The 18,760-nt window shown below is 41.2% G+C and overlaps 1 protein-coding gene and 1 long non-coding RNA gene across 3 annotated transcripts in view; one reads left to right on the top strand and one right to left on the bottom strand.

Annotated features, from left to right (window-relative positions):
- Nucleotides 1-18,760, top strand: part of LOC117248981 (uncharacterized) — a 146,731-nt gene that overhangs the window by 42,211 nt on the left and 85,760 nt on the right. Inside the window, exons 1-2 of one of the 2 annotated variants that reach the window (XR_004500949.2) lie at nt 2,361-2,549; nt 11,642-11,704. This is a non-coding gene — a long non-coding RNA (uncharacterized LOC117248981). Of the gene's footprint in view, nt 1-2,360; nt 2,550-11,641; nt 11,705-18,760 lie in introns of those variants that run through there. The other variant, XR_013490446.1, reaches the window with a different exon arrangement.
- Nucleotides 1-18,760, bottom strand: part of LOC117248979 (chemokine-like protein TAFA-2) — a 122,397-nt gene that overhangs the window by 15,678 nt on the left and 87,959 nt on the right. The window contains exon 3 of the mRNA XM_033614250.2: nt 5,524-5,679. Within this exon, the coding sequence (XP_033470141.1) occupies nt 5,524-5,679 (156 nt within the window). The remainder of the gene's footprint in view (nt 1-5,523; nt 5,680-18,760) is intronic.

An 18,760-nucleotide genomic window follows, 5' to 3' on the forward strand; every position in this document is an offset into this window, starting at 1 on the left:
CAACCTTCAGGATCATCAGCACCAACAGAATGTGTTAAAGGGGCAAAAAGCGAAATCGTTTCACCGCTAGGTTCGCTGTTGTGCACTGCCTGTAGACCAAAACAAAGTGTGTCATGAGCCACTCCTTCCTCTACCTCTGCTCTCCACCCCCCACCCCCCCATCCCCCACTTGCTTCGTCTAAACTTAGTTTAGCAGTTAGCGATGTCTTTCACTCACTCTCGGTCTCTGCTGCATTTAGCTAATCCCCTGCCTACTTCAATGATGATGGTACCTGTAATAAATGTAATATATTTGCTGAAATGGAGGCGAGGCTCAGTGACTAGAAGAGCTGGTAGAAGCGCTCCATAGCTGTAAGTTACTCCAATAGCCAACGCCGGATCCTGGCTAGTGCTAACACCGGGAGCTAACGCTAACGTTTCTACTCTTCTCCGTGAGTGAGAGCCATGTTTTAGCCTGGCTGCATTTTACAATGCTAATTGCAAATGTTAGCTGGGCTGCCGGGCTACTCACCTAACACAACCCTAACGCCTGACCCATTGCTGGGACCGAGCCGCTAATAACTCAAGCTCCGGACATTAACCCATGCTACGATTGTAACATTAAATTTAATTGAATCGACATAGCGACATGTGCTTAACGTTACCGTAACACTAATTAAAACAAACATTTGACTTTATGTTGTTACTTAGGCTACCTGTCCAGGAGAAGAAGAGCTAGCTCCGAGTCAAATTGTAGCCCCTTTAGCTCTCGCAGTGCTCTCCACCTTGGAAATGCAAGGCCAATGTTAATCAGGATTCTGTCCCTTTCTTTATCCGACAACTTCTTCGCCAACGATCATTGTTTCCTTAGAGGTAATGTCAGATCCTGGTCGTCTTCAGGTGAACGTTTCGTTACGCTCTCCGCCATTTCACTTCGAAAATATGTGCTGCCATTGCTCACTGGCCTTTTATAGGGAGGGAGGGCCAAAGGCTCCGAGAGGAGGGAGGAGGCGGTGATTCACATGAACGTACGTGAACGCGCAGCCGGACCAGCTTGTAAACAATGGGCTGGAGATCAACACAGAGAGAAGGTGTGTGACGTAATGCTATACTCCAGATGAAATTACACCTCTAGTTCTTCACATAGCAATTTTTTAATTCCTTCAATCTAGAAATGATGAATTTACGCTTATTGCGCCTTTAAAGTCCAAAGTCACCATGCGATCAAGACACTTTTTTAGAAACTCCAGTGAAGTTTGCATGTATTTTCTGCAGCTGTACCTCTCTGAATTACACATTCAAATCTATTCGTTTCCTCAGATATCTGGAGGTCCATTTGTCTTCATAAAAAGAGGAAATTGTCTCCCACAGAGTGGAGCTAAAGGTAATCCCTGGTTGTAGAAGAAAGAATAATTAAAAGGTTAAGTGCTGAACTTTTTTTTTTGTGGGATCACCCATGGAGCTTTAAACTGAGGCCAGTGGCTCACAGCTCTAATTTGCAGAAAATGTCAATACTAAAATGTCAAGGAATAGGTCAAACACGATTGGGTCCAGAGTACAGCCAGAAACCTGCGCTTTTCAGACCAAAGTGAAGCAGCCACTTCAGCCGAGTCAGAGGTCTGACACATTAGCATGCTAAGAGACCCTCTGGGCTGCTGACTTCACAGATAGACAGTAGGCAGCTTCACACTCACTCATAGGTGATTAAAACGAACCTCAGGAGCCTCTTTGGAAGGACCATGATTCACCACGCGGTGCATACAGCCAAATATAATAAGGTTACGTCAGTCTAATATGACAATCAGAAAGTTGCAGTGCTGCTACAAATGTTTTTATCACTGTCAAAGTATTTCTTATATCCTCCTACTACTACTTAAATTAGTATTACCACTGATACTGCTCATACTAGTTCATGCAAGTCGTTCAACTGCTACATTATTATACATTTTAAAATGATGTAAGGCTAATGAACCATTTCAAGGGGACTTTTCTAACAAACTACAGGCTTGACTTTATATAATTTACTGTAGAATTACTATTATTTATTAATATGCCCCTGAAACAGAGACTTGGGGAACATAATGAGTTATAAAGGTGAAACAGCTTCATTATCCTGCCCCAAGTCATTTCTATGAGCATTTATATCCTGTGTCTTCACTCAGATTTCAGGCCATTGACCACATTAAGCTGCACAGAGGAGATCTAGACTAAACGTAAGGTTAGGGAAAGGTTTTGGATAAATTGCCTTAACCTCTTTAACTCCGCCAGGACGCCCACATCCTCGCTCCCCCCCTCCTCTGTTAAATGGTATCTCCCAGGCGCACTACGTCATCAAACCATGTGATGTTTGGTATTGCCGGATTCAGGAAGCTCTCAGCTTTTCAAAAATAACATTGTATTTTTCTTTTATTTCTTATGTATTTCGCACCAGAGCAGCCTAAACACACAAAGTCCAAAATCGCGATGAGTGGTGACAAGTCACGTCATGCCGTTTTTCGACGGGAAAAGTTAAAGGATCACTCGTGATCTTATGTGGAGCCGTTAGTGGGGACTTAGATCTTTTATAAAAGGTAAGAGTCTCACTCCTACCACTAGTTTTGGCTGAGATATACCGTCTAGAAAGTGGGATCATAACTTTCACATTTCATATGGCTTTATTTGGTGATGTTTTATGGTGTTTCTGTGTCAAAAACAACATCAGCTATCATAATCACACCTGATTTCAATAAGGTACAATGTTTGAAGCTGGCTGAGTGTTGTTTGATCATTGATAGTACTGTTTTGAAGCCGAGTGACCGACTTGTCATTTGGAGCTCCGCCTGGATCTTTGCATGGAAAAAACACTGTAGAATGGTCATACTTTGAGCAACCTTCAAAAAATTTGAAACAAATGTTCATTCATAGTGTGCCTACAGCCCCACAGTGTCATTTACCTGCTCAGATGAAGCCACAGACAGTTATTCATCCTTTATTTTATTTTAGGCAAAATCTTCATTTTTTACTGACTTCAGAGGCCCATTACTCTATGTGTCACCTAGAGTGTTTCTGACACTTTCACAAGAAACTTCAGAGAGTTTTCTTTCTGGCAAGACCTCATGCATGTAGTCAGAGCGGTTCAGAAGCTACAGTCATTTTAATTTGGGTATGTCATTTTAGGCGTTTTTGCTACAAAATGGGGGTGGAGTAAAAGAAGGAATACCAGTTTACGATACTTGTGCTTCCAGTAGCCTGACACTCTTTAACCGGTCACTAACTGATTAATTTTTAAGGAAAAAGCAAGCCAAAATAATGCGAAATATACAAGGCCTTTCCTTTTAGTCCAGTGCTTCATTGACTCTTTGAGTTTTAGTGCTGCATTTTAAAGCGCTATCCATTAAGAGGTGGTGAAATTTTAATGTTTTGTGTTGTTTGTGTCTTGCCTTTTGTTTTATTTTCTGTTCGCTTTGCTGACAGACAGACAGCTAGCTGTGCTAACATGTCGAAACATAGTAGCCACTGCTCACCCTCTGGTCTCCGCTAGTGAGCTAGCTTTGGCTGCTCTGCACTATGTACCACCTGGGTCAAGTGGGAGCTAGCTGGTGGCACCACTCAAACGCGATTAACGGTAGTAACGCAACGGCATTCCTGCAGAAACATAGGGGGCCACCCTGCGGCTTCCCCCCAGGTAGCTCCAGTGTAAGCAGTTTCATTTTCAGCCACGAAACCTCTTTGTCTGCGTTAACTATGTTAGCACCAATAGCTGTGCTGACATTGCTAACAGAGCTATCAATGACAACATAAACAATGCTAAAAGGGGTTTGTGTCTCAAAATTAATGCTGCCACCAGAGGGTGGCCACCATGTTTCCAAATAAATGTTGTTGGGTTGGGACAGCATGATTACGGAATGAGTGGGGCCACTAGCTAGCTCCCAGCAGACCCTTGTGGTGAGCAGTGCAGTAGGCTAAAATGAAGAGTAGCAAACCTATATACCAGCAAGCAAAACGGGTTGTTTGCAACAATTAATGCAAATTCAGCCAATCCCCATGAACTCTTCGCAACCTACAATTTTGTCCAATCACAGCAACTTTACCACAAATTTGACTATTTACGGGTGAGATCTCTTTTCACTGTAAAGCTGTATGAAGCAGTTCGGGATGTGTGGACAGATAAATTATTCCACAACCAAAAGACATGGATGACAAAAACCATCTGGAAATATTGACAATTAGAAGTCAGCAGCCAACAAAGTAAGAAGACGCAAAAGGTTCAATTACAATGCACAAGTTAAAGGAGCTAATGGTATGACATTTCACTGGAGTTGTACCTTGTATAATTTCTGTGTGACGAATAAATGTTTGATCGATTGACATACATTGTTATAACTTTTCAGATGATGATATTAGGCTAATGGAACCTTTCAAGGATAAAGCTATAACAAACCACAGGCTTGATTTTATATAATTTGCTATAGAATTAGCATTATTTATTAATATGTTCCCTGAGAGAGAGAATTGGTGAACATAATGAGCTCCATAAGATGAAAACAGCGTCATCATCCTGTTGCAAGTTATTTTCATGAGCATCCACATCCTGTGTCTTAGGTCAGATTTCAGGGAATTGCCCAGGCTGCATATAGAAGAGCTGGTCGAAAAGTTTGGTTAGAGAAATGTTTTGGATCAACTGACTCGAGACACTTGCCTTGAATAATGAGTTTGATATGAGTGTTAAGCTCTAGTGTGATATGTTTTGTTTTATGTTGTGAGGTACAATATCATTTCCCTGGTGTTTATAGTAGCTTTGCTGTTTATGATATATTGTATTAAATGTCCCATGAAATGGGACTACAGTCCCCTTGAGCACGATCTTGTGTCAGGGATACAGAAATGTTTTGCACTGGTGCTTAATACTGGAATATACCATCGACAGCAAGGTGTTCTTGTCCTGGGAAAGAAAGTATTTGGATGTGAATTAATCATCTGCGCTGATTAGGGCTGCCCCCTAATAGTCGACCAAGTGTTAGTCGACCAGAAAGGTCATTAGTGGGCAAGATTTCATTGGTCACTTAGTCACAGAAAAAAATAAAAAATAAAACAAACGTGAAACTCTATTAGGAGAAAAAGGAGAAAATCCATGACAATTTATGAATTTGAATTTAAATGGCATAATTATCATATGCAGTTATCCCTGGTCTCTTCCCCATATTACATGAAAAGATCTTTGTGTCTATAGTATTGTGTGGTAATGAAATTAATTTATTTCCTTTTTAGGATCTATTCATATTTAATCAAACATGCAATGACCAAGTCTTCCCATGCAGTTATAATCTGCTAAAACAACAAACTGTGATGTTTATAAATGATCTCAGACAGACTGCTCTAATCTATACGTCGCCCCCCTGACAGCTTCTTCTAGAAGAAATTACACTTAAGTGAGTTAGTGTGTGCTGGAACACTTATCGATGATCTCAGCAAAACTAATCCCCAAGATTTGTGGAAAGGCGTATCAGCAAAAAAAAGGAAAGAAAGAAAAGAAGATAGCCCATGAAATATTCAACTGGAGCGTACCATCTACACAGGACGGGGCAGCTCTGGTGGTGCCGGCCACTTGCCCGGGAAAGCAGGAGCACTTCACAGTTTGTGACCGCTCCTCGATTTTGTTCTTGTTGCAGCAGCGATGCAACGCCACCACCTCGCAGGTGCCTGTTCGGACATGGTGCACTGCTGGAGAAACAACAGGAAAGATCGAACAGTCAGTGAGGAGTCAGTCCAGTGTCAGTGCAGGAGATCTCATTTACACACTCACAGTGCTGGCCCTGGTTTAAATCCCATGAGAATACCTCTCTTGGGACTCTATTGTCTGCTCTGCATCCGTCTAATCTGTCTCAATAATGGAAAAATTACCAGGGAGAGCAGACTACCAATTTTCGGAATGGGGACCCTTTTTTAACAGAAGGTTCAATTTCTTTTTTGTGCAGTATTCTTTTGAAAGTATCGTTTTGTTTGAGTGGCTTAAAGTTTTTGAAGGTGAATGCTGGTTTTCATTCATACTCCCCCACTGTGTAACCCAGGCTTTGAACACTCAGAGTGCAGGCTAAGATATCTCTGATGACATCGCTGTGACATCAGGGTTATGTTTTGACTTCTTTGACTTCTTACTCTTTTGACAAAACTCCTTAAGAGCAACAGAAGACACTAAGTGTTTTCATAGGCTGAGTAGCACTAACCATGGTGGCGTAACTGAATGTGTAAGGTCAGTGGAGTGCTTTGTTCACAATCTTCAGTGTTTTTCTCTGAATTTTCCTTTTATCAGTATTAAAAACCTTTTAAAGGTCAGGTGAGGCCCAAAAACACTGGAACCTAAATTTCCCTTAATGCCCATGTCTTTGTATGCCCTCACTCTGAATTTGTAACCCAGATTTCCTGTCATAAATTTTGAGTCTTAAAGGTACCTGTGGGGTTTTTGACCACTAGTAGCACTCAGTGTATTAATTAGGGCATGGTTGCAATACACACTCTTGCTGACCTTTTGACACTGTTCCACTAATCGCCAGTTGATGGCCGTAATCACCAAAAAACTGTAAATTGTGCCTGTTAAAGCAAAGAAGAAAATTACTTCTATCCAGTAAACATGGATCTACACAAAACGGAATTTCGATCTTGCTATATAATGACGTGGGTGTGTGTGTGTCTGTTCCACGTTTTTCTCCTCACTGACTTGGTCAATCCATGTGAAATTTGGCACAGTGGTAGAGGGTCATGGGAGGATGCGAATGAAGCAATATTACATCAGTTGGCCAAAGGGGGGCGCTATAGCAACCGATTGAAATTGCAAACTTTGAATGGGCATATCTCATGCCCCGTATGTGGTAGAGACATGAAACTTTGCACAGAGATGCCTCTCCTCATGAGGAACAAATTTGCCTCAAGAAACCTTAACTTCCGGTTATACAGATTTTCCGCCATTTTGATTTTTTTGAAAAACACTTAAAATCGATCTCTTCTTAGGAAGTTTGACCGATCTGCATGAAACTCGGTGAACATAATCTAGGGACCAATATCTAAAGTTCCCTCTTGGCAAAAGTTGGAAAACTTACTAAAACTGAGCTTCTATAAGGCAATGAATATTGCGGAGGGCGTGGCTCATCACATAAAGGTGTATAACATCTCAAGGGTTTCACCGATCACCACGCACCTTTGTAGGCATATGACCACACATAATCTGAGTGGACCCCTCCATTATTGACCCCATCAAACAAAATGGGGGCGCTAGAGAGCTAATTTCTTATCTAGGCCTAACTGCCATATCGATTTTTACTAAACTTGGTAGATATGTAGAACAGGACGCCTCAAGGTGACTGGAGAAATGTAACTCTAATTGGCAACTGGGTGGCGCTATAACAACAGAAAAATGCTTACACATGTTTGTTTTTTTTTTCTACTTTTTGGTATGACTAAGTCATGGTATGGTATGCTGTACATAATCATGGAAACTGTCAGTGTGTCATTCTGTCAGTCAGTCATTCTGTCTGTCCCACCTTTTTCTACTCACTGACGTGGTCAATCAATGTGAAACTGCACATAGGCATTGAGGATTGGCATAGGTAGAAGGTGACAAAGCTACCAACTACCAATGGGTATGGACTAGTTTTAGACTTAAGAGAGCTCCCTCCAGCGCCACATTAGACACTGTCCAGCTGTTTTTACATGTAGAGTGGTGCTGAAAATGGTGTACTGTCCCTTTAAAACCATTTAGTACGTCTAGCAGCAGCATTAAGCAGCACAGATGAGGTAACCAATCAGGATCTGGCATCACAAACATCATTAAGGACATTATTTTCATCCTGATCAGTGTAATCGAAGAATAAAAGGTATCTTTAAATAAATAATAACTCCAGTACGAGATGGCAATGATTGGAACTGATACCTTTCCACATTTCCCACAACAGGCAGCAGCCTTTAAAAAAAAAATTCAGATATGTGAAGGGGAAAGTGCAGCGCTGCAGTATTTGGAGCCAATTTCCAGATCACGCTCCATTGTCTGAATTATTTAGAGCCTGAGCCGCTCCATTCTCTTTTAATTGCATGTGACATTTTCTTGAGGTGTCCTTCTGCTGAGATACTCACTGCTGCTGCAGTAAACAGTAAATCTGAAATGACTGCGTGAAACTGGACCTAACTGTCTATACTGTCGCGGCTCAACTAAACCCAGTTAATTACGTTTTCACTTTGGCGTGTTATATCGGTGGACAGCAGCACTTTCCAGCTGCTGTAACAAGTAACTGCTGAGACTAACAGTGATGAAGTCAGCTGCTCTGCTGGGACTGAATGATATTAAATCTGACAAAGATGCTTTGCAACTGTTGAGTGTCACTATACCTCAGAGATTTACCTGTTACCCTTTTCTTTTTTTAGAACTCAGAAAACACTGCATTTGCATTAAAAATTAAGTGGGAGTGTAATACTCCTTCCACCATATGTTTCCCCCCCTCCAACACTGTTTGGGTTACCTACTGCCTGTGATTGCATCGCATCAAACATTTCACTGATGGCTGCTACGAGAATTTATAAGCCAACAGCAGGTAGAAAAGGACAAAGTCAAATTTAAAAAGCAAAAAGACAGGGAGACAGGAAAGAGAAGTTCTGTTTTCATTACGCACTCAACTTTTGATAGCATGTCTGCTCTAACAATCCCCCCCTTGTCTGTCCTCATACATCTAAAATAATTCAGGTAGTCTCCCAAAAGCAAAAGTAGCGGGATGCTTACTCATGCTCCGGCCACAACTAGAAGAGAGTTGAAAGACAAACACGCAGCAAGCCGAGCTGCTTTAGATGTAAGAGAAGTGCTGCCAGTATGTCTCTCTCTAAAGGACATGTTTCACACTGAGAGGCTGTGGTTTTTCTGACTGGATTTGGAGTTCTACTTGGATGCCTACTCAGCTTCCCCCTGCCAGCAGATACGGAGAAAAGTATTTCACTCGGGAATCAGTCTGTCCTGCAAACCAGCTTTAAACCTGCTGCGCTGCTGCTGTGACAGAGAGGATCCCTCTGGCCCTGGACACGCTGCTGCTGCTGCTGCTGTGGTTGTGTTTTGTAGATTTGTGTCTTTCAAAGTTTTATGAGACAAGCATGATGCCATGAAATTTAAATAACAGGATTCAAGGATGTCCTGGTGGCCTGGTGGTGAAGAAATATACTGTATAACAGAGCTCGATTCTGGCAGGCGACCATTCTTGCATATCCTCCCCTGCTCTCTCCATGTTTCCTGTCTGCTACTCAACCATTGCTATCCAAAAAATGCCAAAACACCAAAATAGATAAAAGTATCCATGCATGAAAAATACTAGAAACGTACTTTTTAACTCAGGTGACCCAGTTTAACTCTGCAACTTGTGGCCTGGACCAAAAACAAAATTAGCTTTAGCTGTTTTCATAATATTTGTTGCCTTAAGTCAACCACTTTTCTGAAAATGTCTAACAAATGCTTCTCATATTGCTTCAACTGTAAAGCTGGGAACCAGAAGATGAATTTAAGATGCAGCTCAGCACTGTGTGTCAAGTTTTTGTAGTCATAAATCTTTAATAAACATTGTGTTTCGGTCGGGCATCTGTTCAAAGTTTGAAACTTTAGTGTCTAAGGGCTTAGAACATTACAGTGGAAGTATATGGTGGCCGTTCTCATGCTCAGTTATGTCTTAATTAGTTGTGTCAGCAATTTTTGAGTTGATATCAGTGGTGCAAAATTTAAGCAGTATTTTTTTACCACTTGAGAATTAATTAAAAAAATAGTCAAAATCCCTCCAAAATATCAGATTAAGATACAAAGACATAGACATTGTTATTATTTTTTTCCAACATTTGGAGATTTCTGTAGTTCTGAAGTTGCTCAGTATCCCCTTATTGTCAATATATCTATGAAAGCCATCCATCCACTGATGCAGAAATATTTAAATACAATACTGTATTGTCTGAGAAAAGCTGCATGGTTTTTGCCCAAAACTGAATGGAACTAGCATAAAGTGTGCATGTATGTAAAGGGGAGACTTGTGCGAACCATTTTCATTCCGATATCTTGAGGTGAGAGTTCAGGAGACAGGGACCCCTGTGAAAATGCTCATGCTGTTTTTCCCTTGCCAAAATTAAGCCAAACTTTGTATGATGTGGTTGATCCCAATGGATTCCCTAAATTTAGTCTTATATGATATCTTTATTCTAGCTTCAGAACTCAGCCCGCTACAGTCTCTGAAATACAGTAATGTTGGCCAAGATCGGCAACGGTCTGACACGTCTCTTCTTGTCCATCTCAAATAATCTACACGTCATGATTTGTGCTGTTTCTCAAATTTCTTTGCAATGTTGTTGCTTCCACTTTTGTCAGAGATACTTTGAGTATTGCTAGCAACATGGCTCTATAGAGTAGTGCAGGAATGACTCCTAAAACCCAAAAATTATTTGGCATTTTACCACTCCTGGTTCCCGTGTCTTAGGTCAGTGGATTTTTTAATGAATTTCACATTTTGTTCTGCGACATAAATTATGTCAGTAAATACCCACTCCTGAATTTTGGTGTTACTTTATGAAAATTATCTTGCTGAACAAAACATGTAAGTACCATTAAGGTTAAAGTGCGATAATACAAAATCCAATGGAAAAATCTTCCCCATTGGCCTTCAAAAAAAAAAAACATCATCCCTGTGGCACTGTATGGAAGTCAATGCCGGTGTGGTCAGTCCACCATTTTGGTCCAGACCAAAACAACTGTCACATGGATTGCAATTACATTTTGTACAAATGCTAAGAGTCCCAGGGATGAATCCCACTGGCTTTTCTTTAGTGCCACATTGACGTTGACATTTGTGGTTTTTTGTGAAAAGTCTCAGATATTGGATGGTAAATTTTGCTGCACATTTATCTTCCCCTAAGGAAAATGTAATAAATGAAATAACTTTGGTCATCCCCTGACTTTTAACGTCATCATCAAGTCAAAATTTGTCCAACACTTTGTTTAAAAACTGAATAAACTAAGATGGTGAACATGATAAATATTATATCTGCTAAACATCAGTAAACATTTAGCTGACAGCACCAATGTGCCAAAGTAGAGCCTCACAGAGCTGCTGGTATGTCTGTAGACTTGTTATGTAACCCAGATTAAACTAAACTAACTTCAGTATCTAAACTGAACACCAACCCTGCCTCAACTGAACCTTTTCTAAAAAAAAAAAAAAAAAAAAAAGAAAAAAAGTCCAATAACTGTCTACTGTAAATTAGTTTCCTTTCCATGATTGTTGACCCCATTAAATATTCTACACATCACAATTTCTGCTCATTTTTACAGTTTTCTGAGGTTGTGAGGTTGTGATTTGGGGTTTTGTCTGATATCTGTTGTTTTACTTCAGGATGATATGACATCTTTCCCTCTTAAGCAGCTCTAAACTGCAATTCAGTCCCCCATGAGAGGTTATTTTGATGTAGTATAAAGGTTTCAACTATTTGTTCTTCAAACAGGGGTAGCAGTTCAAATGAGGTGGTTCAGGGAATGTTCTTGGATTGTAATTTTGACACTACTGGAGCGACTCTCTCTTTTTGTTTCTGGGACTTAGAGCACTAAAAAGTATAATAGGGTGGGGATACTATGTACATTATTTCAAACTCTCTAACCACCCGTTCTCGTCCCCAATTACAGCTGCTTGGTCCGAAGATATGGGGTTTGTCATCAGTCAGAGGAGAAATCCAGTCTGGGACCCTGGTAAGCACAGATGTTTGGCCCGGATTATTTGGTAATGTCAGAGGTTTTACAGATCATCATAAACTTGCCCAACTGCTCACAGGCTCATTAGCGCCTCTCCAATAATTTTATATGTTTTAAATTTAGGATTGAGAATCTGGAAAATTACAGTGACGCTCACGTCATACAGACTAGCTGATGGTGTTGCCAAACAACAGTTAACATTTTTGCTCTTGAGGCTAACGTTAGCTAGCATACAACTGGTGAAGGATATTAAACTGACAGTTTAAATCTCTCCTCCAGTTCTTACTGAGGAAGACAACCCATGTCGACCAAATCTCCTCAACCATTTCCTCATCGAGACTCGTTTAGCCCTGTGCTTTTATTTCTACAACACAAATAATTGTTGCACCATGTCAGTCGCTGTTTTGTTTACATCTGTCTTCCCCATGAGATCATGTAAGTTGATGCATTTACGCTCCCTCTGACACGATAATGCAGCATTATTTTCAAATCTTGTAGTGTGTGCAACCTCATGTATCACACACAAAATGTGACATTTGTCACATACATCACGTGACATACTCACTAATTTACTTTCGTATGTTCCGTAACAAACACACTTATTTTAACCCAAGCAATGACCCTTTTATATAAACCTAATCATATAGTTTTGTAGCCTAAACCTGAAGTAGTGTTGGCAACAAAACCTACACCTCTGTGACGACGGAAGTTTATTTTGAAAAGACAGTATGCATGTAACGAGCTGAAATTGACACACTGTCTCTGAGCATCCAAAACTGATCCTAGAGGAGTACCTACAGCATCATAAGCCATGATTCCATAAATGTATTTTTATGCACAGTTTTATGATTGCTTGAGGAAGTTCTTGCCTTTGTCAGAAAGAGGTGATCCGCTAAACTGAATATAGAAACACCTTTGCCAAATAAATTCTGATGAAGCGATCTTTTAACTCAAGTGACTGATCAGCTTTTGGCGTCTTTCCAGTTATTCCCATAACAACATCTGTCCTCATCTCCGGACAGCATGAAACAATACTAGCTGACATGAAAGAACAATTGTAATTTGCCCAAATGAAACAAATTCTTGAAGACTTCTGTCCATTTTTCTCTCATAGATGGGTTCGATGGCAACTTGTATCTTTTCCAGTTCGCAACCTCTGCTTCTTCTACTCTGTTTAATGGCAGATTATAGCTAAGCATGAGGTAAATGGTAATGGCACAGCGTACGGTATCTTGCCCAGGGATACTTCAACATGTGAAATGTAGTAGCCGGAGATTGAACCGCCGATCTCCTGATGAGTGGACGATCCGCTATACCACTGTAGTTTGAAGCATATAGGGCCACTGATCATCTTCTGTATTTGACAAGTTGGTAGTGAGAACCTGTTGCCCTGACACTCTAATAATCCTTTTAGTTGATATTTTAGATTAGGGTCATGTGCCTATACAGTGACACAGATTTATTAAACATTTTCAGAATAAATATGTGACAAAAGGAAACACAAATGTGCATCATGGGTGTATAAAACAACAGAACCTGCTCCTAATGGATGATTTACTACAGTTTTGTTTCCACTTGATTTTACAGTTTTAAAAGGATAAAGGGAAGTTTGCATTTGAAGAGAACTGAATACAGCCAGTTACAAACAAAAGTCCTCAGGCTTGTTACATTGCTTTACCTCTAGGCAAAAGGAAGAAAATCATGTGGAGTGGAGAGATAATTCCAGAAAATAACAAGGACACTAAATAAAAAAACACGTCTCTTTTAATTATTAGCTCATAGTTTGCACAGCCCATTGTTTCCAATGCTGTTTACTCACATATGACCTTACAGAGAGACAGTCGTCACACCCTTTGCCGATACAAGCACTGAATATATTTAAGATATCACAGGGTATAAAAACAGTGTAATTGTCTACCCTCAGGGTCAAACCTGCTGGAGACAACAGGAAGACTAAATATCTTATAGACAGTGAGCAGCGAGGTGATTCACACACTCCCAACACGTCACACAGTGAGAGCATCATGCGTGGAGGTTGACACTATTCCCCCGGATCCTCTCCACTGAAGCGTGCTGCGACTCAACTAATCCTTTTGTAAAAGTTCCCTGAAGTTAAAAGCGCTGGTGTATCTGTTGTTGATGACATCAACAGATTGTGTTTGAAAAATGAAGACGCACTGTTTGCATCAGATGTGTGAGCTGTTTGAAGCACACATCCAGTGAGTCAAAGCATCAATCAAACCTGTTTGAAAAGTGCAACGCAACCTTTTCAAGGCTAATCAGAACTTACTGGAATGGTAAAGCATGGAATCAACTTTAGGTAAACTTCAGTGACTAGTAAGCTGATGGTTTTTAGGACAAAATGACTCAGACTTAGTGAGTGCAAAGTCAGCACAATGGTTTGAGTTGAAGGTGTGAGAAAGAATAGTATCAGTAACATTGTTAACACTGTGCTACATTACAGAGAAATACAAAAGCGTACTAATGAACCTTCATTAATATAGGCCTATATTTTATCTACAAGTGCACGTCACACACTGAGCGAGCTGCCTGTTAATGACGCTGTGGGCTAATGGGCATGTAGCTACTGACATGTTTCAGATGATACGTCATGTTTGTAGTCGACCAATGAAGATGAGTTTACATATCACCTTGGGTTCGTCCTTCACCTTCTCAAAATGATCCCACACTTTGGATTTCCTGCCCGACATGTTATTAACTAGCCTGTGGAATAACCGCAGGTACCAGCCCTGGAAATTAGGGGCCGTACACATGCTGAGTCTTTAACCGCATGGAAAACCCGAGGTCAGCGGCAGGTTGTGTCTGATGTTGCTAAGCAACCTTAACAAGCATCGTATAGCCTATTAACAGAGCTGATCTTCTTCCAGGCGCTGTTTATCAGTGTGTCGGCCTATCGTCTGTGGGACAGATGTAAAGCTCTGGGTAGCCCTGCAATAACATGATCAACTTTTCTGTATTTATCAGACTGAATATTTACGGAAGAAGGGAAAGATATCTGTCGGCTGTGATTGGTTTGTAACCTGACTCCTGTCTGACTGCTGAGTGTGGCTACTTTCTGTGTCTGTCCTTTCAAAATGAAATCCCACATGGTCCAGTCATATAGGTTTTGATTGTTTTTGACAAGGCGCAGCTCCTAATAGAGTTTCATGTTTGATTGTTTGTTTTATGTTTTGTTTTTTCTTCAGCTAAACGACCAGTGAAATCTTGACGACTAATGACCGTCAGTGGCTCAAATGCCACTGGCAAATGTCGCAGTGTGTAAAACACATTTAGGTTTGGTGCCCCAAATGCTGCTGGAAAACACCACAATGTGTTGTTAAAAAGACACAGTCTTGATGTAAAAGAAACCTGGGTTCAGTGCCAGAAACGCCACTAAGAAACCCTGCCATATCCTGCTAAAAACATCCAGGTTTGGTTAGAAAAACACAAATTCAGTGCCACAAATGCTGCTGAGACATGCTGCAGTGCACCGGTATATAGACCAGATTCGGTGACACAAATGTCGGTGGAAACACTACAAAGGGTTACCAAAAAACCACCACTGTTGTTTGTTGGTTTTGAAGAGTGATTAAAGCCTGGCAGGCGCCTCGCCTAAATGACATGCAATCCACCATCCCCTCCACCCCCCGATGACAAAGCCAGCTTTTATAATACATCACTTTAGAAATGTTTATATGATATTTATGAAACGTACAAATGTAACGTATTCATGGCTTCCAGAAACTTAGAATGCCAACATTTTCTTTTGGCAACTGGGCTGTGCGCTTATTTCGACAGGCCTACTTATTTGTTGTACTCAAAGCCAACTGACACAATCTCGTAAGGTCTGATTGGCCATGCAGCTTAGACCCAGACCGAACAATAATTACATAGTTACAGTAATTACGTGATAATTTAACAAAGCAGAAATTGCTCTAAGTGGATTGAAAAAAGTCCAATATGTCACATTATTACCTTTAACTATCTCAGACAAAACGGTCTAAAATTTTACTTTTGTGGGCTCATTTTAGACTCCATCGATAAACAATTACATCGTGTCTTAAATGGCTAATCACCATAATAATGTTTTGGCCTTTTTCTATCTGTTTTTCTTCCATTAAAAAAGACAATTACAAGTATGACTATTTGCTGATTGTTGACAAGGTTTACATCAATACCAATGATTTCTTGCCAAGGTGCCTTGTTAGGTGACAAGACTACGTCTAAAATGCTGTTTTTAAACAACAGCCCAATTTCAAAATACAGATTACAAGATATTATAAAAGATGGAAAACTTTAAGTCTGAATGGACTGTGTTGCACACTGTTGGCACTAGTTTGCTCTCGTTTGTCCTTGTTGGCTTTTTTTCCACCAATTCATGTTGAATTGATGACGGAGACAGTGGAGGCTGTCGGTGAATGAAATCACTCTAATTGGCAGTTCAGCTCGGAGCACGAAAAGAGAAACTCAAAACAAATGGCTGATGCCAAGAGGCCGTGAGATTGAAACAAACTTGTTATACACTGCTCAACCCACTGAGGACTGGATTCAAAATCACACCAAAAATCAAAGTAAAAAGTTGAAATCACAGGCTGATCCAACTGGCATGAATTTTATCACGGCAACTCGTAATGTGACTCAGTAGTGTGTATGGCCCACACCTGACAACGTCTGGGAATGCTCCTGATGAGCCAGTGGATGGTGTCCTGGGGGATCTCTTCCCAGTCCTGGGTCAGGGCATCAGTGAGCTCCTGGACAGTCTTGGCGGTACTTGGCACCATCAGATGCACTGATAAATAACGTCCCATAGGTGCTGAATTGGATTAAGGTCATGGGAGCAAGAGGGCCGGTCAATGGCATCAGTGCCTCCATCATCCAGGAACTGCCTAAGCACTCTAGCCACATGAAGCTGGGCATTGTCCTGCACCAGGAGGAACCCAGGGCCCATTGCACCAGCATAAGGTCTGACAATCACTCTGAGGATTTCATCCATACACCTAACAGCAGTCAGGGCACCGCTGGCTCTGAGATGGAGGTCTGTGTGACCCTCCAAGGATAGGCCTCCCAAGACCATCACCGACCGTTCGCCAAACCGGCTATGCTTGATGATGTTACAGGCAGCATAACGTTCACCACTGCGTCTCCAGACTCTTTCACACCTGTCACATGTGCTCAGTGTGAACCTGCTCTCATCTGTGAAGAGTATGGGGTGCCAAGGGCGGACCTGCCAATTCTGGTGATCTCTGGCAAATGCCAATTGAGCTGCACGGTGCTGAGCTATGAGCACAGGTCCCACTAGAGGACATCGGGCCCTCATGCCACCCTTATGGAGTCTGTTTCTGACAGTTTGGTCAGAAACATGCACACCAGTAGCCTGCTTGAGGTCATTTTGTAGGGCTCTGGCAGTGCCCCTCCTGTTCCTCCTCACACAAAGGAGCAGATAACGGTCCTGCTGCTGGGGTGATGCCCTTCTACGGCCCTGTCCAGCTCTCCTTGTGTAACGGCCACTTTCCTGGTATCTCATCCGTGCTCTTGAGACTGGGCTGGGAGAAATAGCAAACCGTGGCTGTGCCATCCTGGAGGAGCTGGACTACCTGTGCAACCTGATTGGGCTGCAGGTACAGCCTCATGCTACCAGTAGTGACAAGGACACTAGAAGAACACAAAACTATAGAGGAATCAGTCAGGAAGGATGAGGAGAGAGCAACTATCTGTGGACACCACATGTAAAACCATTCCCTTTGTGGGGTTTGTCTTGCTTTTGCCTCTCCATTGCACCTGTTGTTACTTTCATTAGCACTTAAGCAGGTGAAATTAATTCACAATCACTTCTGCTTCCTAAATGGACAGACTGATATCCCTGAAGTTTAACTGACCTGGTGTTATACTGTGACCATTGAGTGTTACCTTAATTTTTTGAGCAGTAAATTAGGTAAAAATATTTTTTTAGCCATTGAGCTCTTTAGCAGGAAAGTTAAGTAATTTCTGTTATTGCTTACTGCTGCACCGTAAAAATCCTTTTTTCTTTCAATATTAGGTTGTGTTGTTCATATGCTAACAGGCTAACTAGCATCTTTCCCTTTCCCTTTTTTGATAACAAATACAGACTACTGCCACCTGCTGGTGTGGGGAGTTATATCATCAACCCCAGGTGCAAAATGTACGTGCTAGTTGGCCGTTGGCTGTAGTCTTTGTGGTGTGTTCAAGTGCACCTTTTTGGCTGAAATACAGAGGCAACAGAACAGTTGGTATTTGTCGCCTCCACCTCCTTAAGTGCTTTTATCTTGAAATTAAAAAACCTGTTTACTTCAGCCCTTCACTCAAATACCTTTCTGTCACGAAATCATGATTAGTCACATGTATAGCAGGAATACTGCATGCTGTGATCTGTATACATCCTACCACTGCTTGCTCAGGATCTTGAGGTGTTGAGGCAGTTGTCAAGTTAAAAGGTGATATCAGTGTTCACTCTCATCACCTCCTTGACTCTAGTCCAAATCCTAATAAAACCACAATGTCGTAAAAGCTAAGCTGGAACCAAATTTCAATCAGATCCTGAGAACTAACTCCAACATGAACTCCCAACACTTGACGCTGACTGTCAGACAGTATTGTTTTTACCAGACTTTTGTTCCTTTCAGTGAATCCTTTGAGCCAAAGTTGCTTTCAGTGCGAAGTGATGGGCTATTTCTTTCTTTGCAGTACCGAAATGACTCTGCTTGAGAAGCTTTTATACGTTGGTCTCTGGAGACTGAGTCTGAACTGCAAATGATGCATACTTTGTATCATTCATGAAGCTGTCGAAAATGGTAATGTAATCATTGCTTTGCTTTATACACAGCATTGTGTGTGTTGCCAAAAATACCTGCTCTCGTGTAAAGAAATGATCTTTGACGATGAGCTCACTGAGTGTAATTCCCTCTGTACAAACCTACATAATGAGCTGTAGAACAGTTATGTTAATTGTGATGAACTGATTTTCCCCTGAAACTATTTGTTACTTTGTTAGTAGCAGTTTAGAAGAGTGACAGACGAGGATCCATCTTTCAGCCA

This window comes from Epinephelus lanceolatus, chromosome 23, assembly GCF_041903045.1.
Source record: "Epinephelus lanceolatus isolate andai-2023 chromosome 23, ASM4190304v1, whole genome shotgun sequence".
NCBI lineage: Eukaryota > Metazoa > Chordata > Actinopteri > Perciformes > Serranidae > Epinephelus > Epinephelus lanceolatus.